Below are 26,153 nucleotides of genomic sequence, written 5' to 3'. Positions count from 1 at the left end.
CCCAAAGCAGTAAAGGAAAAACGGCTATCTATTTTCTGGAGTTCAAAACATGATCTAAATTTGACAAAAAGAAATATTTATACACACCTGAAATTATCGGACAAAATTGCCCCTACGGAGGTTCTGCGGCCGCATAATTATGTGTGCGGTCCGCACTTTAAAGTTGGTCTTGACAGTATGGACTTCTGCGGCCGCAAAATTCTAGGTTGCGGCCGCACGTCTTCAGATTCTGCGGACCGTATATTTCTGAGTGCAGGCGCACTCTTGAATTTGAGCTTGACATGAGGGACTTGTGCGGACCGCACATTTCTGAATGCAGTCGCACTCTTGAATTCTGCGGCCGCATAATAGTGCGGTCCGCACTTCTTCATGGACTCAGTACTCCATCTCTCTGAACCACTCTTCTATGGCCGTACAATAATTGTGCGGTCCGCACTTTGCAAAGGCATTCTGTCAGAGGTCCTTCATAGTTTGCGGCCGCACTCAATATTGTGCGATCCACACTTTACTCTTTTTGCTTAGTTTTAGTCCTTGTCCAAAAATACTCCTTCTTGAGTTGAATTTCATCGTTTTTGGCTCTTTTTCCAATGCTCCTACAAGTAAGCACATTTTATCAATTTTCGGGAATACCTTTAAGCATGTTTTAGCTAAAACTAAAGTAAAAGAGTGCAAATAAGAAGTCAAAATCCCTACTTATCAATACGCAACAATGCAAACAGTGGAGCAGTTACTTTATAGGGAATGTCTTTGTACCAAACATACTTGCATCATTCAAGTGATGCCACTTATGTAATATTAACATGAAGCAAAGAAAAAACAATACACGTGCACACTTAGAATCGATCAAGCTCTCTCTCAAGTGTATTGCCAACTTGCAAGTGACATTTAAGGCGTCAAGAACAAAGAGCAACATAACGAAGGACTAGTTTCCTGCATTGAGTCATCCTATGTCCTTAGTTGTGTATCACCTTTTGTCAAAATAATTTACTTGTAATTCCTACTTAGCTTAGTTTGAAGTATTGTGTAGGAAACCCTTGTAAAATCATAAACCATACGTTTGTGTCTTGGCTAGAGTTAGTCGAGTTGTAAGCTTTGTAATAAAGTTAGTACAAAGGGGCTTATAATAGAGTTGTTACAAGTTAGTGAGGGATTAAGAGGTTAATTCTTATGTTACAACAGTTTGTAATATGAAGTTTGCTCAGTAGTGAAGTTGAAATTCTACAAGGGTAGGTCGTGATTTTTAATCCCGAGAGCTGGGAGTTTTTCACGTAAAACTCTACTGTGTCATTTACTTATTGTTGTGTGCGTGCATTCTGTGGAAACTGTAGAGAACTAAGTTCTCTATATAGTTTGGTGGACCCCTAGTTTCTATCAATTGGTATCATAGAAGGTTCTTTCTATCAGGCTAACACCTAGAAAGGATCTTCATGGCTGCTCCACCAAACTTTGAAGAAGGTCAATCAACCTATAGACCATCACGATTTAATGGCCAATACTATGGATGGTAGAAGACAAGGATGCATGATTTTATCATGGCTAAAGACTCAAATATTTGGGATGTCATATGCGATGGTCCTTTTGTTCCTATGAAGACCATTGGAGAACCATAAGGGTCAGTTCCCAAGACTAGGAATGAATACAACGATGCTGACAGAAAAGTGATAGAGAAGAACTTTCGAGCCAAAAAGATCCTCGTCTTTGGTATTGGACCAGACAAATACAACTGGATTTCTGCCTACCAATCTTCCAAGGAGATTTGGGAAGCTCTCCAAACAGCACACGGAAGGACTACTCAAGTCAAACAGTCAAACATTGATATGCTAACCATAGAGTATGAGCTATTCAGGATGAAAGACGATGAGTCCATTCAGGAAATGCACACTCGCTTCACTTTTATCATCAATGAGCTCCATTCTCTGGGAGGAATCATTCCAAGAGACAAGCTTGTTAGAAAAATACTCAACGTACTACATGGATCTTGGGAAAGCAAAGTAAATGCTATCACAGAGGCAAAGGATCTGCAGAAGCTGACCATTGATGAACTCATTGGCAATCTGAAAACTTATGAAATGAAGAATAAGAAGAAGAAGTATAATGAGAGAATAGATCCCCAAAGGAAGAAGAACTTGGTCCTCAATACAGACAAAAATATCACAAGTGGTGAGGATGCCGATATGGCTTACTTGACAAAGAGATTTCAGAAAATGGTTAGCAGAAATGGAGGTATTCCAAAAAGGGGCAGCTCTAGCAAGCCAAAGGGCTATGACCTATGTCATACGTGTGGGAAGCCAGGACATTTCATCAAGGGTTGCCCCTCCTCAAGCAATATCAGTACAAACACAACACAGACAAAGTAGCCAAGAGGAACCTGGTTCCTGACAAACGATTCAAGAGAAAAGATGTCGCTTACAATGTTGTGAAGCAAGCTCTGGCTGCATGGGGAAACTCCTCCAGCGAAGCTGGAGAGGATGATGAACAAGGTGATAGCTCCATGATGGCAGTAAAGAGTGAAGCAGTTGAATATGACTATATCTTTGCACTGATGGTAAAATCGGATGATGATGAAGATGAGGTAAACTTTCTGGACATTCAAAGAAATTTGAAGTCCTACTCTCAGAAAAGACATATATCTTTGGCAAATATTTTAATTGATGCTTATCATAGTATTATAAATGATAAAAATGCATTAATTATGGAATTAGGAGAAGTTAAACATGAGAGAGATGACTTATTAGTAGTAGTCGTGGACCTAAAGGAAATAACTGTGGAACTAAAAAAGGGAGGTAGGCATGAGATCACCCAAAAGGGAAAGGGAGTTGCAAGTGAGGCAAGCTTGAAAATGAACTCCAAACTGTGAAATCTATTATGTGTGTAGAACTTGAAAGAAATAGGCAACTTCAAGAAGACCTAGGCAGAGTTAAAAGTGACCTTGAAAAATCTCTAAAGTGGACCTTGTCCTCTGATGCAATTGCCGCCATATATACAAGCAATGATGGGAACATGCAGAGAGTCAGGTTCCAAAGAGAAAAGACTCCCTACAACCCACATAGCAAGTATGTTACTATCCTTGATAACTGGCTTTGTACTCACTGTGGCAACACTAGTCACTTTAAAGAAAATTGTAAGGCTAGAATTCAGTCCCAACAGAAAAACAAGGTGTTTGTTGAAAAGGTAACTATTGCTAAGGAACCCGGTCCCTCAACTAAAAAACGTTTATTGCCTGCCTGGACAAGAAGAAGTCTGATTCACCATTTTCCTCACTACAAGGGACCCAAACTAGTTTGGGTTCCTAAATCTAACCCTTGATTTTCTTGTGTCGAGAGCAGTGAAAGGAAGCAGCCAAAAATGGTACATGGATAGTGGTTGCTCCAAATATATGACTGAAAGCACAAATAATTACTTTTCACTCAAAGCCCTACAAGGAGTGTCCTTTGGAAATGGTAAAAATGGATACATTCTGGGAGTTGGAAGGATTGGGAAGTCTCTTGCTCACTCAATTAAAAATAAGTACTATGTGAACGACTTAAAGTACAGTCTGCTGAGTGGTTCCGTAATGACCCGGTCGGTCGTTTTGCATATTATAACCCCATTTCCCCACTTACTACTCAATTTATGCGTTACGGTTATTTTATGATGTGTCAGGGTAGTTGGTTCGGGTCCGGAAGGAATTCGGAGTAAAATGAGACACTTAGTCTCATAATTAAAAAATTTAGTTAGAAAAGTTGACCGGATGTGGACCTACATGTAAAAGACCTTGGATGTGAATTTTTATTATTCCAATAGCTCCGTATGGTGATTTTGGACTTAGGAGCGTGTCCAAAAAATTAATTGGAAGTCCATGGTAGAATTAGGCTTGAAATGCCGAAAGTTAAAATTTTGGGAAGCTTGACCGGGGGTTGACTTTTTGATATCGGGGTCAGAATTCGATTCTGAAAATTGGGATAGGTCCGTAATATGAAATGTGACTTGTGTGCAAAATTTGAAATCATTCCGGATTGATTTGATGTGTTTCAGCAGAAGATACAAAATATGAAAGTTCAAAGTTCATAGATTTTGATTTAAGGTGCGATTCTACGGTTTGATGTTATTTAATGTGATTTGAGGCCTCGAGTAGGTCCATGTTATGTTATGAAACGTGTTGGTATATTTGGTTGAGGTCCCGAGGGGATTCAGTGTATATTTGGTCATTGGTTGAGAGATTAATAAAGTTAAGAAATTTTGGAGTTTGTCCATGGTCAATATTTGGTCAAAACGACCTCTTTTCAGTGTTTTTAGTGCGCGAACAGATCCGTAGTGTATTTTATGATTGAAATACATATATGATTTGTGTCCGAGAGGTTCCAGATGAGTTTCAGGATGAGGTTTGAGCGAGTCCGGATATTTCGGCACTCTAATATTGTTCTGCCACTTTCGGGGATGCGGATCGTGCATTTTTGGGCGCTGAGGGAAAGGAGGGATGCGGACCGTGCATTTTTGGGTGCTGAGGCGAAGGAGGGACGCAGACCGCAGCAGAATTTTGCGGCCGCGCTCAAAATTTTGCGGACCGCGCAATTCTATCCGCGGCCGCGCTCCGGGAAGTTCTGCAGATCCGCTGGTCCAATTTCGGAAGCCTATATCTTTTGATCTACAAAGACTTTTGAGATGATTTAAAAATGAAAGTTGTAGACCTTCATGTCTAGTTTCCAGAAAGGTAAAGAAGTCATCATTTGGATATAGAGAATGTTATGGCCAAAATATTAAAGCTTGGCAGTACAACCCCAAGAATTTTGATGACCGCACCATTTTTCGCGACCGCGGGACTTGGGGTGCGGCAGCGCTTGGAATTTCGTGGACCGCGGTTGGTGAGTTCAGGTAATGGGCTATATAACCGAGGTTTGGTTTTTTTTTTTTGACTTTGAGAGCTCGGTTAGAAATGATTTTTTGTGGGGTTTTCAAGAAATTCATCAGGATAAGTGATTTTAACTCGGATTTGGTTAATATACATGAATATATCAATGATTTCATCACCTGATTAGTACTTTGAGAGGGAAATTTGGGAGAAATTGTAGAAATTTCATAAAACGAATTTTTGGGAGTTGAACACCGATTCGGAGTCGGATTTGAGTGAAATTAGTATGGTTGAACTCGTAATTGAATGGGTTGTCGAATTTTATAACTTTGTCAGGTTCTGAGACATGGGCCCCACAGGCGATTTTTGAGCTAAATTTCGGATTTTTATGAAAAATTAGCATTTTCTTATGGAATTAATTCCAATGAATTTTATTGACCGAAACGAATTAATTGTGACTAGATTCGAGGAATCAAGAGGCCGGTTTACGAGGCAAGGGCATAGCAGAATATAGAATTTCACACTCTGAGGTAAGTAACAGTTTTAAATTTGGTCCTGAGGGTATGAAACCCCGGAATTGGTATCATGTGATTACTTTGGAGGTGACGCACATGCTAGGTGACGGGCGTGTGTGCGTGCACCGAGGGGATTGTGACTTGATCCGTCCCGTGAGACTCTAAAGTTGAATAACTTGTTGTTAGTGTGCTCTCTATGTGTTGTGGAAATTTGACTAGAAACCATGTTTAGACTATATATTGGTAATGTTGGGACCAACAGAGGTTGCGTACTTGTCGAATTGCCTGCTAAATGCTATATATACTCAGTCTCAGTTTTTACTTGCACATTTTATCTCAGTCTCTATTGCTCATTATTGATGCATCATATCATTGTTGTTTGGGCTGATTTTCATGATTTCTTAGAGCCCGAGAGATTGGAGAGATTTATGACTGAGCAAGGACGAGAGCTTGATTGTGAGATTATTATACTATAGCACGTGAGTTGGCCGTGCAGCACATGAGTTGGCCGTGCAGATCCTTATATTATACTATAGCACGTGAGTTGGCTGTGCGGATCCTTATATTATACTATAGCACGTGAGTTGGTCATGCAGATCCTTATATTATACTATAGCACATGAGTTGGCCGTGCGGATCCAGATATCTATATTATGGCACGTGAGTTGTCCGTGCAGCATGTGAGTTGTCCGTGCAGCACGTGAGATGTCCATGCAGATTATAGCGCTTGGGCTATAGGAGCCCCTCCGGAGTCTGTACACCCCTAGTGAGCTCGTGTACCCATTGATTGTAAGTGTTGAGGGCTGAGAGCCGAGTGATGAGTTGAGTGACTGTTGTTTGAGAGGCTGTACTTGCAATGCATTTGTTGTTGCACTTGGTTGTTATCTGTCATTGTTCCGAAATCTCTCGAAGATTTTATATCCGTATTACATGAACTTGAATTGTATAAAATTGATTTGACTTAAACTGTCGGATTTGAAAGCATGTCTATTCTTTGCTGGAATTACTGAAAGTGAATTATAACTGTGTAGCTCTTCATTATCTTCAGTTCCTTAGTTATTATTGTTACTTGCTGAGTTGGTTGTACTCATACTATACCCTGCACTTCGTGTGTAGATCCAGGTGTTCCCGGACATAGAGGGTGTTGATCCTTACACGCGGTTGATTTTCAGGAGATTTTGAGGTAGCTGCCGTGTTTCGCAAACCTTGTCTCTCATTCTATATTTTCTTGTTTACTGTATTTGGTCTCAGACTATTATAGACCATATTTTTCATACTTGTATTCATATTAGATGCTCATGTAGTTAGTGATACCAAGTTTTGGGAAGTGTTCGTATCAGTATTTTTGGGATTATGTATTGTATTTAAAATATTATATTTTCAGACTTAAAAAAGAATTTGTGGTTCATTGAGATTTTGGGCTTGCCTAGTATTGAGATATGCGTCATCACGACGGGTGAGATTTTGGGTCATGACAGTTTCCCAAATCTGTGACAAGGGAAACAAAGTGGAATTTGTGTCAAAAATATGCACGGTCACAAATCTTGTGACTGGTGAGGTGGTTCTGGTGGCTAAAAGATACAAAAACATTTATGTTGCTGATTTTGAGTCCTTGCAAAATGGGGATCTCAGTTGTTTGAGCGATGTTGATGATGATGCTGAACTGTGGCACAAAAGATTGGGTCATGCAAGTTTTACGTTGCTCAACAAATTGGTCAAGAAGGGCCTGGTTTGTGGCCTACCCAAGTCAAGCTTCAAGGATCACAAGGTGTGTGATGCAAGTATAAAAGGAAAACAAGCCAGATCGTCCTTCAAATCCAAAAGGAAGTTAGTACCTCAAGGCCACTTGATCTCCTTCATATAGATCTGTGTGGACCTATGGGGGTGCCAAATAGAGGAGGAAAAAAGTACATTTTTGTTATAGTGGACGATTATTCCAGATTCACCTAGACATTGTTTCTTAGAACTAAGGATGAAACCTTTCAAGTATTTGCTGCATTTGTGAAAAAGATCCAGGTGAAGATGAGCCATAATGTAGTATGTATAAGGTCTGATCACGACACAGAATTTGACAATGCTAAATTCGACGAATTCTGTGCTGAAAATGGCATTACTCGTAATTTTTCAGCTCCAAGAACACCTCAACAAAATGGTGTTGTGGAGAGAAAAATAGGACTCTTGAAGACATGGCAAGAACAATGTTGATTGACAGTGGCATTGCAAAAATATTCTGGGCAGAAGCAATCAACATTGCATGCTACTTGGTGAATAGGTGTATGATCAGGTCCCTACTTAACAAAACCCCATATGAACTATTGAACGGGAGAAAACCCAAGGTGACACATTTAAGGACATTTGGCTGCAAATATTTTGTTCTCAACAATAGCAAGGAAGCACTTGGAAAATTCGATGCCAAAAGTGATGAAGGAATCTTTCTCGGCTATTCATCACAAAGCAAAGCTTACAAAGTGTACAACAAGAGAACTCAATGTGTTGAGTAAAGCATACATGCGATCTTTGATGAATCTCACCATCTTTGTGGGAAAGATTCACATGATAAGTTGATCAAGACAGAGAATAGTAAGTTGTTCCTGGTGAAGTCATAGACATGGCAAATGGTAAGCCTGACCTGATGAGTCAAGTCAAGGAATCAAATGATGATGGTGTATCTGTATATCCAACTGATGTGCAGGAAGTTGGTTCTGCAATCACAACAACTGAAGTTGAGAACAAAGTTGTTGATGCTGTCCAAAGAACCCCACATACTGAGCTAAGAAGCGGAACCAAGGATCACGTTCAGAAATACCTAGACCCACTCAAAATGAGATTTAGGTGTCTAACTGGAAGCATAAAAGTTCACACCCTCTTGAAAATGTGATCTATCCTCTTAACTCAGGGATTCAAACGAGGTCAAAGTCAAGAAATGCGCTTGCCTTCTCATCCTTTCTTTCTCAAATTGAGCCCAAAAATATCAAGGAAGTATTCAAAGATGCTGATTGAATTACGGCGATGCAAAAAGACCTCCATCAATTTGAGAGGAACAATACATGGCACCTGGATCCTCGACCTAGTGATAGAACTATTATAGGAACCAAATGGGTATTCAAAAACAAGCTTGATGAGGTTAGGAACATAACAAGGAACAAGGCAAGGTTGGTAGTTCAAGGGTACAATCAAGAAGAAGTGATTGACTATGATGAAACTTTTGCCCAGTTCCTCGAATGGAGGCCATCAGAACCTTTATTGCATTTGCTTCTCATATGGAATTCAAATTGTTGTAAATGGATGTCAAAAGTGCATTTCTGAATGGCTTTCTAAAAGAAGAAGTCTTCATCAAGGAACCTCCTGACTTCGAATGTCATGAGCATCCTAAGCATGTTTTCAAACTCGACAAGGCCTTATATGGGTTGAAGCAGGCTCCTCGCGCATGGTATGAAAGGTTGTCCAAATTTCTCCTAGAAAATGGCTTTACAAGAGAAAGAATTGACAACACCTTATTTTTGAAGAAACGAGGGAGGAACCTGCTTATTGTGCAAGTTTGTGTTGACGACATCATCATTGGTGCAACAAATGATTCTCTGTGTGAGGAGTTTACAAAGCTCATGGGAAGTGAGTTTGAAATGAGCATGATGGGGGGATTGAATTTCTTCTTAGGCATGCAAGTCAAGCAAACTCCTAAGGGCATAATGATAAGTCAGTAGAAGTACATCAAAGAGCTTCTGAAGAGATTTGAAATGGAAAGCTCAAAAGTCATTGACACTCCTATTACCACTACCACTTGACTGGACATGGATGAACCCGGTTCCCCTATGAACAAGACCATGTACAGAGATATCATTGGGTCACTCTTGTATCTCAAAGCAAGCAGACCAGATATTGTTTTTAGTGTGGGACTATGTGCCAGGTTTCAATCAAATCCAAAGGAATCTCATCTGAAGGCTGCCAAGAGAATCGTGAGGTATCTAAAGGGAACGCAAGACCTGGTTCTCTACTACCCCTCAGGAGACAACTTCGACTTGATCGGGTATGCTGATACTGATTATGCTGGTTATTTGGTGGACAGGAAACGCACTTCCGGCATGGCACACTTTCTGGGTTTGTGTCTAATTTCATGGGGTACAAGAAAACAAAATTCAGTGGCTCTTTCAACTGTATAAGCTGAACATGTAGTGGCTGCCTCTTATTGTGCTCAACTGCTGTGGATCAAGCAGCAACTAGAAGATTTTGGTATGTTTCTGATTGTGTGTCGTTACCATGTAACAACACCAGTGCTATCAACATGGCAAAAAACCTAGTTCAACATAAGAGAACAAAGCACATTGATGTGTGACATCATTTTCTCAGAGACAATATTGAAAAGGGGCTTATCTGCATGAAGTTCTACAACACAGAAGATCAAATCGCACACATTTACACCAAAGCACTAAGCAGAGAGTACTTTGAAAAGAATTGTCTTGCACTAGGGTTGATAAAATCAAGTTGAGGACCTGGTCCCTCGATGATTGGCTATGAAACAAATATACAAGTGAAATTGCTAAAAAGTGTTTTCTGACAAGGTTTAACTCATTTCTATACCATTACAGGTAGACATGCATGACGATTACAGAGCAAACAAGGAGCTAATGTATTGCATCTTCGTAAAAGGATGAGGATCACATTTACAAAATCAGTCAAGGAATCTAGTTCCTGCGACACAGGTTAGTAGTTCCTTTTGTACTCTCACGCACAACTTTTTAAACGATTAAAAAGGGTGCCGTGTCATTAAATTGTTAGCTTCTTTGTTTTGGGAACCCAAGCGTCCTACCCGTTACAAAATGACTCGTCTACCCAAAAAATCAATACCCATTCCCAACCGGCCCCTCACCCTCTTTTAATAAACCAAACTCGTCACTCTCACAATTGTTCACATAAAAAGCTAAAATTTCCCTTTTTCTCTCAACAATCAAACACTCTCTTCTTTCATAAACTCTTATTACACCCTGTAATGTCTGAGAATATCGAAGCCTCAAATGTCCCCAGTATCCTCCCCACTGTATCTTAATCTCTTGAAGCACCAGTGATAGAGTCTACGCACTTTACGCCACCCAATCCAAACTCTAAGCAAGATTCCCAACCACACACTGCCTCTTCTCCACCCCAATCAAGTTCTGGTTCTCATCGAAGTCGCAAAACTTCAAATCCCAAGAGGTTTGTGGCTATGACCTCTCCATCTGCCTCACCAGAAAAAATGGCTGAGAGGGAAAACGTAGAGGGAGAAGAACATTATGAAGTTTCCAGTTTGCATTTAGAAGAGTGTTCTGAGGCACAACAAAGTATGGTTATCACAATGACTACCCCAAGTCTCAATTTGAATGCTGCATATCTTACATGTAATAATTATTTTGTGCCTTCTGAGTTTCCTTTGGGGTTAGAAGAACAAGAGGCCACAGAAAATATGTTGTCAATAACTGCCGAGAGGTGTATGGATGGTTTTTATGAAGGTGTGTCTGAAACCAATGGGTCTCAGGGGGAAGGTTAGAGTCTACAAGAAGAAGGTAGGGAATTGATGCCTATCAAAAATTTGGCACCTAAGAGTACTACTGGTGAACCACTCGAGGGACCTAATCCCTCCGCCCAAGAGGAGCCCTCTGCTCCTACTTGGGATGAAACCCCCATGTTCATCAAAAAAACAAACCCAGGTCAGTATTGATCTCGCTCCCTCTCCTCATTTCTATGCTGAGCCATTTGCCATTGTTGCTCCGAGATGAGACCTCTGTCTGAGGAGGAGAATGAGGGTAGTGAAGAAGACTATGATAATGTTGATCTTGCAAGCTTTATTAGTGCTAGGAGTAGCAGTGCAACTCCTAAAACATCCACTCCTAAAAGTCCTACTACTAGGCTGAAACAGAAGGAGGCTTTTAAGTCAGCTCTGAAGAAAAGTAAGAAATAAAAGAATAGTAGAAGGTTTGTGAAGGGTGGAAAGTTAGTACATGAAGAGGGTGGTGCATACAACTCTTATTATGGACATTGATGATTAAGTGAATGAGGAACCCAGTCCCTTAATCCGTAAATCCTCCAAGAAACCTGTAGTTCAAAGTTCTAGAAAAGAGTCATCTGTGAAAGTGATGGAAGTTATTAATGTTGAAGTGGGCGAGTCTGGAGAAAAAGTGGATGAGGGGTCTGTTAAGAACGTGTTTGAGAAATCTGTGTCTGAGAAGCCTAGAAAGAAAGCTAAAAGTGTGAGAAAATCAATGAAACGGAAGGCTAGTGCCAATGATGGACCTGGTTCCTCAAAAAAGGACCAAGGTGAGGGTGGCTAAGAATGAAGGAAGGGAAAACCTGAGAAATCAGAAAGTGTTGTGGGGCAGAACATTTGCCCCTGATATTCTCGCCATGTCAGGAATTCGCCAACTGGTTGATATATGTGACTTTTAACAGTGGACACCATTGTTCACAAATGAGAGTCCTACAATATATGAGGTCGAAGTGCGCAATTTTTATGTTGATTTTTTTCACTGTTGAGGATGATAACATCTGTATGAAAGTGAATGTGGTTGATTTTGTGTTGGATGAAGCTGTGTTGGGAACCATCTTGGGTGTGCCTCCTAATGGAATATCCTCTATTGAGAGGACTTGTTCGTCAAACTTCAGAAATGCCATTATGAAGGATGATGCAGTGTAGCAGGGGGAACAGGTACACAAGAAGGCCCTCATTCCAGTGTACCGATTGCTATTCAAAATGGTGAACAAGGTGTTGCACCCTCGTGCAGAAAGATGTTCTATTACTTCACGAGTAGACTTGTTCCTTATGGAAGCACTGGAAGCATACTCCACTATGGGTTTCTTCGCACAAAAGTTTTTAAGTTCTTCAAAGTTCCCCTGGGAAAGGCCACCATGGGTACTCGCAAGCAGAGTTTCTCCAAAACCACCTCGGAAGAGTGTGAGTATATCGATAAGAAATGAGGGGTTGACAACAATTCCACTATCTCTCAACTGATTGAAGCTCAGAATATCACTAATGAAGAGATCATGAAGTTGAAGGGAAGGAATGTTATCCTTGATGGTCAGATCAGTCAAGCCCAAGAGGCACCTGGTTCCAGTAGCTCACAAAGCGCAGAGGTTGCTCGCCTGACCAAAGAAAATGTTAATCTCAAGAAACAGGTCGAGGACCTAAAGGAAAGGTTGCTCAACGAGCAAGGGTCTGCAAATGCTCGAATGGATATCCTCCTTAGAACTCTTACCTCTTCATCTCTGCCTCCCTCTTCCAGTGCTCCTTATAGTCATTCCCTTCCCAGTGTCAAGTTTAAGTTCAAGTTGTTTCTATTTCCTATTTTTGCTTATGGTTGATGACTGGTACCTTTTTTTTGCTGTTTTTTATTTTGTGTTGATTATGTAACAATGGAACCACTCCTTGTTTATTTCCAAAATTAATGCATTTATCGTCCTTTTGTTGTGCATATCTTGTTCTTCTGCTATGTTTTTAGTCATGATTGTGTGCACACATGTGGCATTAGTTAACCAGGCTAGACTTCTTTTTGCTTGTTGATTGTGCCTAATCTTTTTATGATGACAAAAGGGGAAAAAGTAATTGAGGGGGAACGTGCACATGCTCAGGGGGAATTTATTAATTGAGGGGGATCAAGAGGGGAAACAACACATGCTCATGGGGAATTTCAATTACAAGTTTGTCATCATCAACAAGGGAAAAATTGATAAGGTTATGTGGCATGCTATGTTTTGATGATTTGGCAAACTTAATGTTAAGAACCATATGGGGAACCTGTTTCACATCCTCTGAGTGCTCAAAGATCAACAAGTCTCAAGTATGGGACATGCTCCAACTTTCAGAGTCTAAGAAACACTAGAGGGAACAGATCGACATCAGTTCCCTTGCTGACAATACCAGTCAACTCCCCACAGCTGTAAAGTGACTACAATTGTTCCTCTGCACACACACAACCGTGCAAATAGTAAAGCAATCACTTTATAAGGAATGTCTTTGTACCAAGCATGCTTGCATCATTCAAGTGATATCACTTATGTAATATTAACATGAAGCAAAGCAAAAACAATACACTTGCACACTCAGAATCGATCAAGCTCTCTTTCAAGTGTATTGCCCACTTGCAAGTGACATTCAAGGCGTCAAGAACAAAGAGCAACATAACGAAGGACCAGTTTCCTGCATTGAGACATCATATGTCCTTAGTCGTGTAGTACCTTTGTCAAAACAATTTACTTATAATTCCTACTTAGCTTAGTTAGAAGCATTGTGTAGGAAACTCTTGTAAAATCATAAACCATACGTTTGTGTCTTGGCTAGAGTTAGTCGAGTTGTAAGCTTTGTAATAAAGTTATTACAAAGGGGCTTGTAATAGAGTTGTACAAATTAGTGAGGGATTAAGAAGTTAATTCCTAGGTTACAACAGTTTGTAATATGAAGTTTGCTTAGTAGTGAAGTTGAAATCCTACAAGGCTAGGTCGTGGTTTTTAATCTCGTGAGTTGAGAGTTTTCCACATAAAACTCTATTGTGTTATTTACTTACTGTTGTGTGCGTGCGTTCTGTGAAAACTGGTAGAGAACGTAATTTTCTATATAGTTTGGTAGACTCTTAGTTTCTATCAGAATCCCACACCACTTGGGTGGGAGGCTATTTGTCTCCTTATATGATATTAAACAATCCTCACCTCTTGAGCTAGATTTTGGATTGAGGTACGCACGAGGTCCATTTGTTTATCATGGCTTCATAACCACATTCACTCATTTGTTATTTCACTAGAATTTCTGCTCACCTATTCTTGGTAAAAAGAGACTAATTAACTGTTGATCATGTACTTTTTAATGCAGAAAGCCAGAAACTTGTCTTACTGGCACGGACTCTTGATTCTTGAAAGGTATTTTCTTGTGCATGTTGGACTGTTGGTCAAGACGTTATTCATTAGGTTCGAGAGCATCTTTGGGGGAGCAAGAGATGGTAAATGATCCTTGAGGTTATCACAAAGTTTAATTACAGAAAATATGTCAAGAGCAAAGCTAGCAAATGGAACTCGCTCTCTTCATCTAGTTAGCAAATTTAAGAATTTCAAGCATGGTAAAATCAGTGAATCAAAATTTTGTGCAAGTGATGTCGGCTGCGGCTGCCCATTATCACCACTTGACTTGTATGTCGGTTTGAATATGAATTTGTAGAGGTTCTATGATTTTAATTCTTATACCAAAAAGCCTTAAAAAGACTTGTCATAAAGTTTTAAAAAGGAAATAAAAAGGAATTAAATTCTACATTGTGTACAAACAGATACAAGGTTCTTCACTTAAAGTTGCAAGCAATTAAACAGATAATGGATGGCCGATAGTTTGAACATAAACAACCAGGAACCATAGGCGGATCCAGGATTTAGAGGCTCCGGGTGCCAAATTTTTTGAACGTAGTCATATTACAATTTACATTGTCTAATATTGTATAAATTTAATCGGCTTGGTCTATTTGGGTTTCGGTTCGGGTTATTCGTCTTTTGAATTAATATAAACAAATCGATCGAGCAAAAAGATTACGTAATAATTATGATAACTTGAAAAAAAAAACATAAAAATTCAACTGAATTATGCATTTTGTACAAGAAAAAAATTCGTTATCACTTTATATTTAGATACTTAAGGCAAAACTTGTACTAATAAGCACTCTAAATATTAAGTAAGTTTACTGACATTTTTCAATAAATATTTTTCATAAAAATTAACTCACTCGATATTATATACAATTGTCCTACTCTAGAGCAATCTGACAAAATAATAAACTTTCATCATTGATTAAAACAATAACTTATTCAAGGATTCTTTTTTTTAATTTTTTTTTGGTTTCTGCAATTAGATTTTCAGAGTTGTGGTCCTGGAGAAAACAATTAATTTTTCTTTATCTATTGATAAATCACGGAGGAGTTAGGAAAGTGCAACAATGGAGATTTCTTTGAATAAAAATAAACTAATAAGATCAAAGAAAAAGTCAATATGACCTATTAATAAACAAAAAAGAGCAATTAAGTAAATAGAAAAAAAAAACAAAGGATCCTCCTTTAATTGTCTTAAATGCACCAAACAAAAGCTTTTAAACAAGTGAGCTAGGCTAGATTCAAACCCCCCGCCATTTGGGTGAAAGTGGCAATACCTTGCGAGTGGCACCTTGAGCGTTTTTGTTACTAAGGGTGCCACTTAAAGTATTTGTATACATTCCTTCTATATATACATGCATGTATACATACTATTGCATAATTTCGACCAAAACTTACGGGTGGCGTACCATCCTGTCCCTTGCACGTAGATCCGCCCCTACCGAAACCATGGAATGGATCCTCATGTTTCACATTACTGTAATCTAAATCATTTTAATACGTATTGGTCCCTTATGTTTGTCAAAAAGCTCATTTTAGGACCCCATAACTTTTTCCTTTAAACTAGTGAATAAATCGTTTCTATCATTATACAATGTTAAATTATGCAATAAATATTTCATGAAAATCATTAGTCATAATTAGTTCACATAAATTTTAATATGCAATGTCTAACTCCTAACACGAGCATTGAATTATACAAAAAGTATTATTTTCAGTACAACAATAATACAGTATAAGAGTAATGTGTACGCAGATCTTACCCCACCTAAAAGGTAGAATGGTTGTTTTTGACATATACTCGGCTCACGAAAAATAATTAAAAAATAAAATAAAATAAATCATAGCACAAAGCAGTAACAATAATTTTAATTATTTTTTCGATACAAATAATTAAAATTAACATAACAGGATATTGTAATTGCTGACATGGCAGCATCCTCACCTTATAATTCCCCACACACAAACTTCCAAACTAAACCCCCAATTATATTTCCAGTTCTAGAACATTCCTCTTTTTTCCCCTTAAACCCCCTTCTTCACACTTACAGGGTTTTTACACAAACCCTCAAGAATTCTTGCCCCATCTTCACACCCTTTATCCACACACACACAAACACACAAAACACACACTGAAAAACTCAATAGAAACACCAAATAGGTTTAGCTAATGGCCCCGGTAGTTAGCAGGAGTTTGACCTCTGCTTCTATGGCGTCAGTGCCTTATTCCCCTTCTATTGTATTGGGGAGTGGTAATATCAATAGGGTCTGTCTTAAAAATGCTTTTTTGCCTAAAAATAACATAAAGAATGGATTTTTACAATCTGGGTTGAAGTGGAAATTACAAGAAAAGAGGGACAGTAGAGTAGTGGTTAGATGTGAGGCTTCTGCTGTAGCTGAAAAAGAAGCTTCTGAAAGTCCTGGAGAGACTCGTGAGTATCAGGCTGAGGTGGGGTTTTTATTTTCTTGAGTAAAGTTTAAGTTTTAGTTTGTATTTTTCAGTTTTTAGTTGTATTGGGTGGGTTTGGATTATACATGAATTTTGGCTAGTTATAATGTTATGAATTTTGTATTCGCATAATATTGGCATGAGATAAGTTTGAATGGAGTAACGTGGTCCGTGATGATTTAGCCGACCCCAATTTTGTTCGGGATTGTTTGGGACCGAGACATAGTAGTAGTAGTAGTAGTTGTTGTTTTCTAATATCATGAATTTTCAAAACATTGAATGGATGCATGCATAATGTCATTTCCAGCCAGTTTGTTATTGTAGTATAGTTGAATGAAGAGGAATTGGCAGTTAGAATTTAGATGGTCCTTTTTAGCAATAAGGAAATCAATCTATGAAATGTTGTGGTTTCCAACATATTAAAGATTTAATCTTTAGTTAATTTTAGGAGTTCATGAATTCCCAATATAATTTAGCTTAAAGTCCTTTGTCCATAATTGTTTCTCTAACTCTTTTATTCAGATGTTAAAACTTAGAATATTGTTTTTTGCAGGTCAGTCGCCTATTAGACTTGATTGTTCACAGTCTTTATAGTCACAAGGAGGTTTTCTTGCGAGAGCTTGTGAGGTGAGGACATCTCTCTCCTTTTCTTTTCCCAAGTGGCGAAACGTTTGAATACTACTTCATTGTTTTCTTGATAAAATCAACAATTGTTGATCGTGTAACGTTATGCATTAAAAGTTACTGCTTGTAGTCGGCATTGACATCATGATGCATGTTTGTGTCAAAAGCCATCTATTTGTCATAGATTAAGTGTCTTATTTTCTTACTTGCTGTTGTTATCTGACTCTCGCCATTACCAAAAGATTGTTTCTTTTTTTATTCATAGGGTTCTTTTTTTTTTTTCCAATGCACTAGCAAGTCTTTAGGATGCTTTGTAATTGTTTTTAAAATTTTCCTCTTGTCCTTTTATGTGCTATTGCTGACTTTGGCTTCTTCTTTTGGACAGTAATGCTAGTGATGCTCTCGATAAGTTGAGGTTTCTGAGTTTGACGGAGCCTTCTTTACTTGGGGATTCTGGTGAGCTAGAGATTCGCATCAAGCCTGATCCAGACAATGGGACTATTACCATAACGTATGTGGCTTATTATTTAGCTGCATTAATGTTTTCCTTTGAAAAAGGACTAATTAATTGATAATGCAGAGATACTGGTATTGGAATGACTAAGGAGGAGCTCATAGACTGTCTCGGGACTATTGCCCAAAGTGGTACCTCAAAATTCTTAAAGGCACTTAAGGTACTATAGGGTATCTTCATGTAGTGGAGTAACTTCACAAGGTCTCTGACGTTGGTTGTTAATTTGTGATTTGAAGTCATTGTCTCTAAGAATTATGCCGTTCTCCTTTTGTAGGAAAACAAAGATCTTGGAGCTGACAATGGATTGATTGGTCAGTTTGGTGTTGGTTTCTATTCTGCATTTCTGGTTGCTCAAAAGGTAGCTGTTCATTCTATATGTTTTTTTCAAAAAATAGCCTCTGCATTTCCACTGATTTTGTTATCTTTTGATCTTTTTGTACAATCAGGTCGTAGTATCCACAAAGAGCCCAAGGTCAGATAAACAGTATGTTTGGGAGTCGGTGGCTGACAGTAGCTCATATGTCATCAGAGAGGAAACTAATCCTGAAAACCTTCTATCTCGAGGAACACAAATTACACTTTATTTGAGGGTACTGCAGTACTTCTGCGCCTTTCTCTTGGTGTCTTTGCTCCTGAACCCCCCGGGTTTGGCATGTGCTAGTGTCGATATTTTATTTAGATTCATCTCCTAATTTTATTCAACTATAGACCATTATAACAAATTAAAGATAAATTCATAATATTCATCACTGACCATGTCATCTGATGTCTTCTCTGCATGATAATGGGTTGAGAATTGTAAGACCATCATAGCATTGTGATATATTTTCTTCCCTGTATTAAGAAGGATCAGTAGAGAGCATTGAGAACAGTTTTGTTTCCTATTGTGGATGCATTCTGATAGGCTATCATCTTTTGTAGGACGATGACAAATATGAGTACTCGGAGCCCAAGAAGATCCAGGATTTGGTGAAGAATTATTCACAGTTTATTTCTTTTCCAATTTACACATGGCAGGAGAAATCAAGAACAATTGAGGTAAGTTTCTTGTATGTTCTAAAGCTGTTTTAACCTTATCTCATCTATTTTCTTGGTGTTTGAGAAATTGTTTGTGGTTTCAGCTAATGGGTACTTTCCTGTTCATGAATATATTTTCCAGAGCTTTAGATATTTAATGCCCTCTTTCTATAACCTTAAAAAAGGTCATCCATACTACTACTCTTATTAGCAAAGCTACCTCAGCACTTATTTTGATGATGTGAAGGGGGATCAGATAAATTTCTAATTTTGAGACCTTTAAAAGTTTTCACGTTCGAAAAACCATTGCCAGGGGCAGATAGCGGGGGCCAGTTGGTGCTTAGAAAATTGATACACTTGCATCTTTTATACAATATACTTCTTATAAAAAAAGTTAGAGGTTGTGGTACTGCTTGTGTTATGATTAAGATGAGTATGTCTGATTTGCATTTTCATGTGATAACTTTGTTGTTGTTGTTGTTCTTGTTGTTATTAATATTATTATTGTTATTAATATTAGGGGATGTGAGGGGGTTTCAACTCGTTATCCAATGCTAGTTTCTATTCACCTATCCTTATGGTCCTAATTTTCAATGGTAAATTTCGACAGGTAGAGGAAGAGGAAGAACCAAAGGAAGGAGAAGAAAAAACAGAGGTGATGGTTTCAGACTTATTTGCTTACAGTGTATTATCTTCAGTGTGTGTCTATACCTCTCAGTTTATTGATGGCAATGGGGTTCTTGTTTCCTTTTTCTTTTATAATGACAGGAAGAAAAGAAAAAGACAAAGAAGACCAAAACTGAGAAGTACTGGGATTGGGAGTTGACAAATGAGACAAAACCTATATGGGTGAGTTATTGGCTACAATGAGAAGCCTGTGTGTTCTTGATGTTGTATTCCTATTTTGATGCGTGATATATGTTTTAATGGTTATTCTAACTAGGAAAATCCTTTTTTCCTCATAATAATAAATTGTAGATGCGGAATCCAAAAGAAGTCGAGAAAGAACAGTACCAGGAATTCTACAAGAAAACTTTTAATGAGTTCTTGGATCCACTTACCTACACTCACTTCACTACAGAGGTATTCACTTCTCATATTGGATTGATGACTTGTCATTTTGTCGGGTTTTAAAACTGGTATTTTAATTTTGATATTACAATTTGTCAATTTGTGCAGGGTGAGGTGGAGTTTAGAAGTGTCCTGTATATACCTGGAATGGCTCCTCTTAACAATGAAGATGTCATAAATCCCAAGACTAAGAACATACGCTTGCATGTGAAGCGTGTCTTTATTTCTGATGATTTTGATGGAGAGTTGGTGAGTTCTACGTTTAGCTCTATTTGCAAATTGTAAAGGAGATGTCATGAGAATTAATATGTATTTCCTGTTTCATTATGTAGTTTCTCATACATGGTAGTTGTGTTTCTTTATATGACCCTCCATTATCGGCATTGCTCTGGATGGTCAAATGGTCCTGCTATATTATTTGTGTGGAACTCTTTAGAATAAGCTTCTGATGTCACTTCAACTTGTGTGTTATTCATTGGTTTGCTTCACCAGGCCATATCAAGAACTTAAATTTGATTATAATAACTGGTAAAATGTCAAACTAATGGAACAAGCCAAATAATCAACAATAAGCAGTTTTTTCATTTTCCTGATAATAATGATTAGTTGGTCTTTTAGTTTTGTTGTCTTTCCTGTTTTCTATTAGACATTGTTGCTTTATCAAATGAGTTACTAGTTTTATGAGTCACTAGTTTTTGTACTTTGTGGGTTCAAATCAGAACAAAATTTTAGGCACATACAAGGGCAATTAGGCAACGATCCTGTTTGTTTTGTACTTCTGCACCAACTGCCTGAGAACATGTTGCTTCGTGTGAAGGAGGTTGTCACATGAACCCCTTCTGTCTGGTGTTTGGACGGCTGTGTTGTGGTTTCTAAGTTCTGCTTTTCTATCCCCTGCAAAGTATATATCTGCAGTAGCGGTCGTACTGAGGCCCATTTGTAAGACGGTCATCAGGGACGAACAATCGACTAAACGAACTCATAGTCTCTCATTCTTTGAGCTACCTATTTGACATTAATATGCACGTGAAGAGAAGTGAGGTTTTCGAATCACGTTCAACAAGTGTACTGCAGAATAAAAGAATGATGTGTGTTTAGTGGTTGAAGAAGAGATTGTGCTGTTCTAAATTGACTTTTGAGTGCCTTTGGTTGCCAATTAGGGTGCAATCTAGTGGCTTTTATCAGTTGATGCTAATTTCTGTGCATTTTTCAGTTTCCGAGGTACCTGAGCTTTGTTAAAGGAGTGGTGGACTCAGATGACCTTCCTCTTAACGTTTCACGAGAAATTCTGCAAGAGAGCCGAATTGTAAGAACAAACTTTCGTGCATCAATGAATTACATTTTATATCTCAATTGTATTCTTGTTGCGCAGTTTGCAATATGGTCAATTACTCAAGCTGCCCTTTGCAGTTTGATTGAAAAGGAAGATTTTCTTTTCTTAGATTAAGACACGTTTATGTTATTTCATCCCAGGTTCGGATAATGAGAAAGAGACTAGTGAGAAAAGCATTCGACATGATTCAGGATCTCTCTGAAAGTGAGAACAAGGAGGTAAAATGTCATCAAAGCTTTCTTTACCTTTGTAGTTTCCTTTGGTTCCTTATCAAAAAATAATTTTCTTTGAATTCTGTAAGAGCGCTGCTATTTTGTTACAGGATTACAAGAAATTCTGGGAGAACTTTGGTAAATTTGTAAAATTGGGATGTATTGAAGACACTGGTAATCACAAACGAATAACCCCATTACTGAGATTTTTCTCTTCCAAGAGCGAAGAGGAGTTGATAAGCTTAGATGACTATGTTGAGAACATGGGCGAAAACCAGAAGGCTATTTACTATTTGGCTACTGATAGCTTACAGAGTGCCAGAACTGCTCCTTTCTTGGAGAAGTTGGTTCAGAAAGGTATTGAGGTATGTACTTCATCCCCCCAAAAATGGAACAAAAACGGAGGTGTATATGTGTATATCACAAGAAGTTGCACGAGTCCTGCTTTTGAACTTGTCAATCTATTTCTAGATAGAGCAAAAAAGAACCTGTGGCCAGTACATTCTCCCTATATGGTACTAAAACAACACATAATTTCAACTCTTATCTTAATCTGCATGACATGTCGTAGTAGGATGTCCAATGGAAGACAAAAACATGCATTTAAGGGGGAAGCTGTGTCGTAGAATCACCTTATCTGGCTTAAGTTCTCACTAGAATACCCTCTCTTTGTACACTCTTCTGACATTTGCTTGTGTTGCTGTGAGTGTGATATAGGTGTTGTACCTTGTCGAACCAATAGATGAGGTGGCTATCCAGAATCTACAAACATACAAGGAAAAGAAGTTCGTTGACATAAGCAAAGAGGACCTAGAGCTTGGTAAGCTCAATTTTTCTCACATTGACTGGGAATTCAGTATAGAAATTCTTTCTTTTCTATATTTTCTGCCTTTTCTTTTAATTTGTATTTCCCACTCTGTAAACACGCAAATAAACAACAGAAGGGTTATTGGAGAAATAGAAATGAAATGGTCATTGAAGTTTGACCTCTTTCCAGAGTGTTAACATATTTTAATCCCCGTCATTGATTCAGATGATGACGATGAGGTGAAAGAAAGGGAAACCAAGCAAGAGTACAATCTTTTATGTGATTGGATAAAGCAACAATTGGGTGATAAGGTGGCGAAGGTACAAGTTTCGAAGCGTTTAAGCTCATCACCGTGTGTGCTTGTATCTGGAAAGTTCGGTTGGTCTGCCAACATGGAAAGGTCTGTGGGTTATGATTTCTATCTTCTTTTTCTATTCTTTGTCAGTTCATTTAATTTTAGAAATTGCAAGACTATGTGCTGAAGATCTTTGTTTCCCTTTGTGTATGAAATAGGTTGATGAGAGCACAAACATTGGGAGACACTTCAACCCTTGAGTTTATGAGAGGGAGAAGAATATTGGAGGTTAATCCTGATCATCCGATCGTCAAAGACCTAAATGTAAGTTTGCCCTGCTGGAGTTGCATAGGCTAGTTTCTTGGTTTGGACTCTGAGAACAAGTGTTGTGAAATAAAAAAAAAGGTATCTGAAGTTGTAAGAACTCATTAATGATAAAATATATTGAGCTTATCATTTAGTAATATTTTCTATTAGAAATTAAAAAACAAAATTGAAACAGAAAGTTTATATGGAAACAATTTTACATACACAAATTTGGTAACATGTTGGAATGTTAATTCTGATCATCTGAACTATGATGATCACTTGATGCTCTAGGGAAGATAGTTCTGAGATAGTGTCGTGAAGTTTCACTCATCTAATTCTATTAATTCGTTTAAGAATATTAACCTTTTAAGTTCATAAGATTTTTTTTTATTTTTTAAAATAATAAATGAAGTAGAATGATCAAACGTACAATGATTACTGTGCATTGCTAATAAGAACTGTTTTGCCCCCCATTGTTAAAAGAAAAAACAGTAACTTATTAAAAAAAGAAAAAGAAGAAAAATACAGTAAAATTTGACTAAGAACCCTACGTATTTATCAACCGATGATTTTGTGGAACTTCTTGCAGGCTGCATGCAAGAATGCACCCGACAGTTCTGATGCCAAGCGAGCTGTAGAACTATTGTATGACACAGCATTGATCTCCAGTGGATTTACTGTAAGTACTGTGGAACATACTTTTTTCTTTAATAGAACAAGGATAAGTAAGTTATTTCTACTGAATACATGAATTTTTAACATTGGAAATGGGAAACAGCCTGATAGTCCAACTGAGTTGGGTAACAAGATCTATGAGATGATGGCAATGGCACTTGGAGGAAAATGGGGCAGATCCGAGGAAGACGAGACAGAAACACCAGCAGATACTTCAACAGAATCAGATGCAGGCTCTGCTGAAGTCTCAGAGGCACAAGTCGTCGAGCCATCAGAAGTAAGGACCGAGAGCAACGATTATTGGGAGTGATTTAAAGTGTTGTCATTCTTGTTTAGGCATTCTTTCTGGCATGTCATCAGGAACTTCCAGAAGATTAGAGCATTTTTGGTTTTTTGGAGGGGGTACAAGAATGTTATAGGGGAGAAAATGGAAATTGTATTGAAGAAATTTTGGAATGAATAATCAGTTATAGAATTAGTAAGATTTGGTTGGTTTCCCCCCTCTTGCATTACCATTTACTATGGTCTCACATTGTAAACACAAACCATTATACGAGCACAAAGGTGGCAATATAAAATGCATCATTCTCCTCCTTAAATGTTTTTCACAATCGAAAAATTCCTTAAATCATTAGCGGTGGCAATATAAAATGCGTCATTCTCCTTCTTAAATGTTTTTCATAATCGAAAAATTCCTTAAATCATTAGCGTCCGGTTCAAAGCATGGTGAATAATAGGGGTCTGTTTTTCTACCTTTTTGCCTTAAAATTTAGGCTTTTGGTTGCAGCAGAATTTGACACGTTGTGTTCTTATTATTGGACCAAAATCGAGAGTTTTTTGTTTTATAGCTTAAGGCTCACAAATTCTGTAAACGTGTTCCTTTTGGAATGATTCTTACTGCTCGTGTCTGAAAACGTTCCTTAAGGGTCTGTTTAGAAAGCTACCCAATGATGCCTACGGCAGCAATGAAACAGTAAAGAAAAAGGAAAGGAAGCTAAGAAGTAAAATTAGGGCAAAAACTAAAAAGGGTTTTCAATATATCATCTGAAGCTCAATGATACTTACATATAGACTCCACTACTCACTACAAAACAAAAACTTAAAACTACTTCTCACAGGGACTATAAGTGTCGGATTAGAATAAATCTATGGACCTAATTACAATTTATTAAACTTGCTTTTAGAAACTTAGAGGGACTAAACTGCTCACTTAACAACTTTCATTCTATCCATTAATAACTAACTCTTAATGGCTAGGTACAACTATTTAAGCTCCTTGTACATGCCACGCAAGCTGAAGCCATTCTTGTTTGCATCAGTTCCCTCCCTTGAAAGCTTTCTTGTCCTCAAGGAAGGAAAAGGGGAAAGCGAGTCTTCAAGGCTTAATAGTCCTCCCAGGTAGCTCGATCAGGTGGCAGTTGGTCCCATTGTACTAGAACCTGCGCCACAGCCTTGTTTCCCTTTTGGATCATACGTCTCTCTAAGATTTTGTGTGGCTGGGGACAGTAAGGGCTGGACAATTCGACTACAGGGGGATGTGAGGTTGTTTCTGGTAATTCATGGCATTTCTTGAGTTGGGCCACTATAGGGGGATGTGAGAGTTTATAGGCAACATTCCCAATCTTTTGTAATATTTGGTAAGGCCCGTAATACCTAGCTGAAAGCTTAGAGAATTGCTCTCCTGACATGGTGATTTGCCTATATGGTTGAATCTTAACATACACCCAGTCACCTTCTTTGAATTGTTTGTCTGACCTATGCTTGTTTGCTTGGTTCTCCATCCTCTGTTGAGCCCTCTTAAGGTGGTATTTAAGAAGTTGTACCTTGAACTTTCTCGTGGGTAAGCTTCTATCTACTTCCTCCATGCTTGAATCTCCAGCAGCATAAGGCAAGTGCAAGGGAGGAGGTTGACCGTATAAGGCTTCATATGGTGTACACTGGATGGCAGAATGAAATGTGGTATTGTACCACCACTCAGCTGCTCCTAGGTAGTGCATCCAATCTTTTTGAGAGTCTGAGCAAAAGCATCTCAAATAAGTCTCCACACACCTGTTAACTACCTCAGTTTGACCATCTGTTTGAGGGTGGTAAGCTGTGGAAGTATTAAGACTCACTCCTAATATGGCAAACAATTCTTGCCAGAGCTTGCTTGTAAAGATAGGATCTCTATCACTTATAATATCTTCTGGCAGCCCATGCAACTTATAAACCCACTTCATGAAAAACTTGGCCAATTCATTGGCAGAATAAGGATGAGATAACCCTATAAAATGAGCATACTTTGTGAGCCTATCCACTATTACCCAAATAACTGATTTCCCTTGAGACTTGGGTAGCCCTTCTATGAAGTCCATACTTATGCTACTCCAGGCTGCAACATGTATTTTCAGAGGTTGTAGCAATCCTGGGTAAGGGGCATTGTCATACTTGTGCCTCTGACATGTATCACAACTCTTCACAAGGTCTTGAATTTCCTCTTTCATTCCCTTCCAATAGAACAAAGAAGATATCCTTCTGTAAGTATTATCCATTCCTGAATGCCCCCCAATAGTAGAATTGTGCCACAACTGTAGGATCTTCTTCCTTATTTGTGGGTCAGGCCCTATCACTAACTTACCATTCTTTCTTAGTTGCTCAT

General features: G+C 38.3%; 3 protein-coding genes across 3 annotated transcripts; all 3 read left to right on the top strand.

Annotated features, from left to right (window-relative positions):
• Positions 1-1,427: 1,427 nt before the first annotated feature.
• Positions 1,428-7,844, top strand: LOC138900334 (uncharacterized). The gene is made up of 7 exons (XM_070187062.1): positions 1,428-1,455; positions 1,612-2,223; positions 2,307-2,783; positions 2,876-3,171; positions 6,842-7,111; positions 7,360-7,532; positions 7,628-7,844. The coding sequence occupies exons 1-7, from the start codon at positions 1,428-1,430 to the stop codon at positions 7,842-7,844; spliced, it is 2,073 nt and encodes a 690-aa protein (XP_070043163.1).
• Positions 7,845-9,131: 1,287 nt separating this feature from the next.
• Positions 9,132-9,992, top strand: LOC138900333 (secreted RxLR effector protein 161-like). The gene is made up of 3 exons (XM_070187061.1): positions 9,132-9,438; positions 9,514-9,584; positions 9,927-9,992. The coding sequence occupies exons 1-3, from the start codon at positions 9,132-9,134 to the stop codon at positions 9,990-9,992; spliced, it is 444 nt and encodes a 147-aa protein (XP_070043162.1).
• Positions 9,993-16,211: 6,219 nt separating this feature from the next.
• Positions 16,212-24,012, top strand: LOC104118136 (heat shock protein 90-5, chloroplastic-like). Its single transcript, XM_009629318.4, has 19 exons — positions 16,212-16,657; positions 17,211-17,284; positions 17,667-17,792; positions 17,862-17,955; positions 18,070-18,153; positions 18,242-18,385; positions 18,717-18,833; positions 19,423-19,467; positions 19,581-19,661; positions 19,791-19,895; positions 19,992-20,132; positions 21,097-21,189; positions 21,357-21,434; positions 21,539-21,793; positions 22,146-22,248; positions 22,462-22,636; positions 22,750-22,855; positions 23,430-23,519; positions 23,619-24,012. Exons 1-19 carry the CDS (start codon positions 16,379-16,381, stop codon positions 23,823-23,825), a joined length of 2,397 nt encoding a protein of 798 aa, XP_009627613.1. The 5' UTR covers positions 16,212-16,378; the 3' UTR covers positions 23,826-24,012.
• Positions 24,013-26,153: the final 2,141 nt, after the last annotated feature.

The sequence above is a fragment of the Nicotiana tomentosiformis genome, chromosome 10 (genome assembly GCF_000390325.3).
Source record: "Nicotiana tomentosiformis chromosome 10, ASM39032v3, whole genome shotgun sequence".
Lineage (NCBI taxonomy): Eukaryota > Viridiplantae > Streptophyta > Magnoliopsida > Solanales > Solanaceae > Nicotiana > Nicotiana tomentosiformis.
This window is presented reverse-complemented; position numbering and strand designations above follow the sequence as displayed.

Coding starts and splice junctions, on each gene's coding strand:
- LOC138900334 (XM_070187062.1), top strand. CDS start 1,428: ATGGCTGCTCCACCAAACTTTGAAGAAG. Junction 2,224..2,306: donor AATGGTTAGCAGAAATGGAG/GTATTCCAAAAA, acceptor CATTTCATCAAG/GGTTGCCCCTCCTCAAGCAA. Junction 7,533..7,627: donor ATAGGACTCTTGAAGACATG/GCAAGAACAATG, acceptor GTGTATGATCAG/GTCCCTACTTAACAAAACCC.
- LOC138900333 (XM_070187061.1), top strand. CDS start 9,132: ATGGATGAACCCGGTTCCCCTATGAACAAGACCATGTACAGAGATATC. Junction 9,439..9,513: donor CGGCATGGCACACTTTCTGG/GTTTGTGTCTAA, acceptor CTGAACATGTAG/TGGCTGCCTCTTATTGTGCT. Junction 9,585..9,926: donor ATTTTGGTATGTTTCTGATT/GTGTGTCGTTAC, acceptor ATACCATTACAG/GTAGACATGCATGACGATTA.
- LOC104118136 (XM_009629318.4), top strand. CDS start 16,379: ATGGCCCCGGTAGTTAGCAGGAGTTTGACCTCTGCTTCTATGGCGTCA. Junction 17,285..17,666: donor TTCTTGCGAGAGCTTGTGAG/GTGAGGACATCT, acceptor TCTTTTGGACAG/TAATGCTAGTGATGCTCTCG. Junction 20,133..21,096: donor ATGATTTTGATGGAGAGTTG/GTGAGTTCTACG, acceptor TGCATTTTTCAG/TTTCCGAGGTACCTGAGCTT.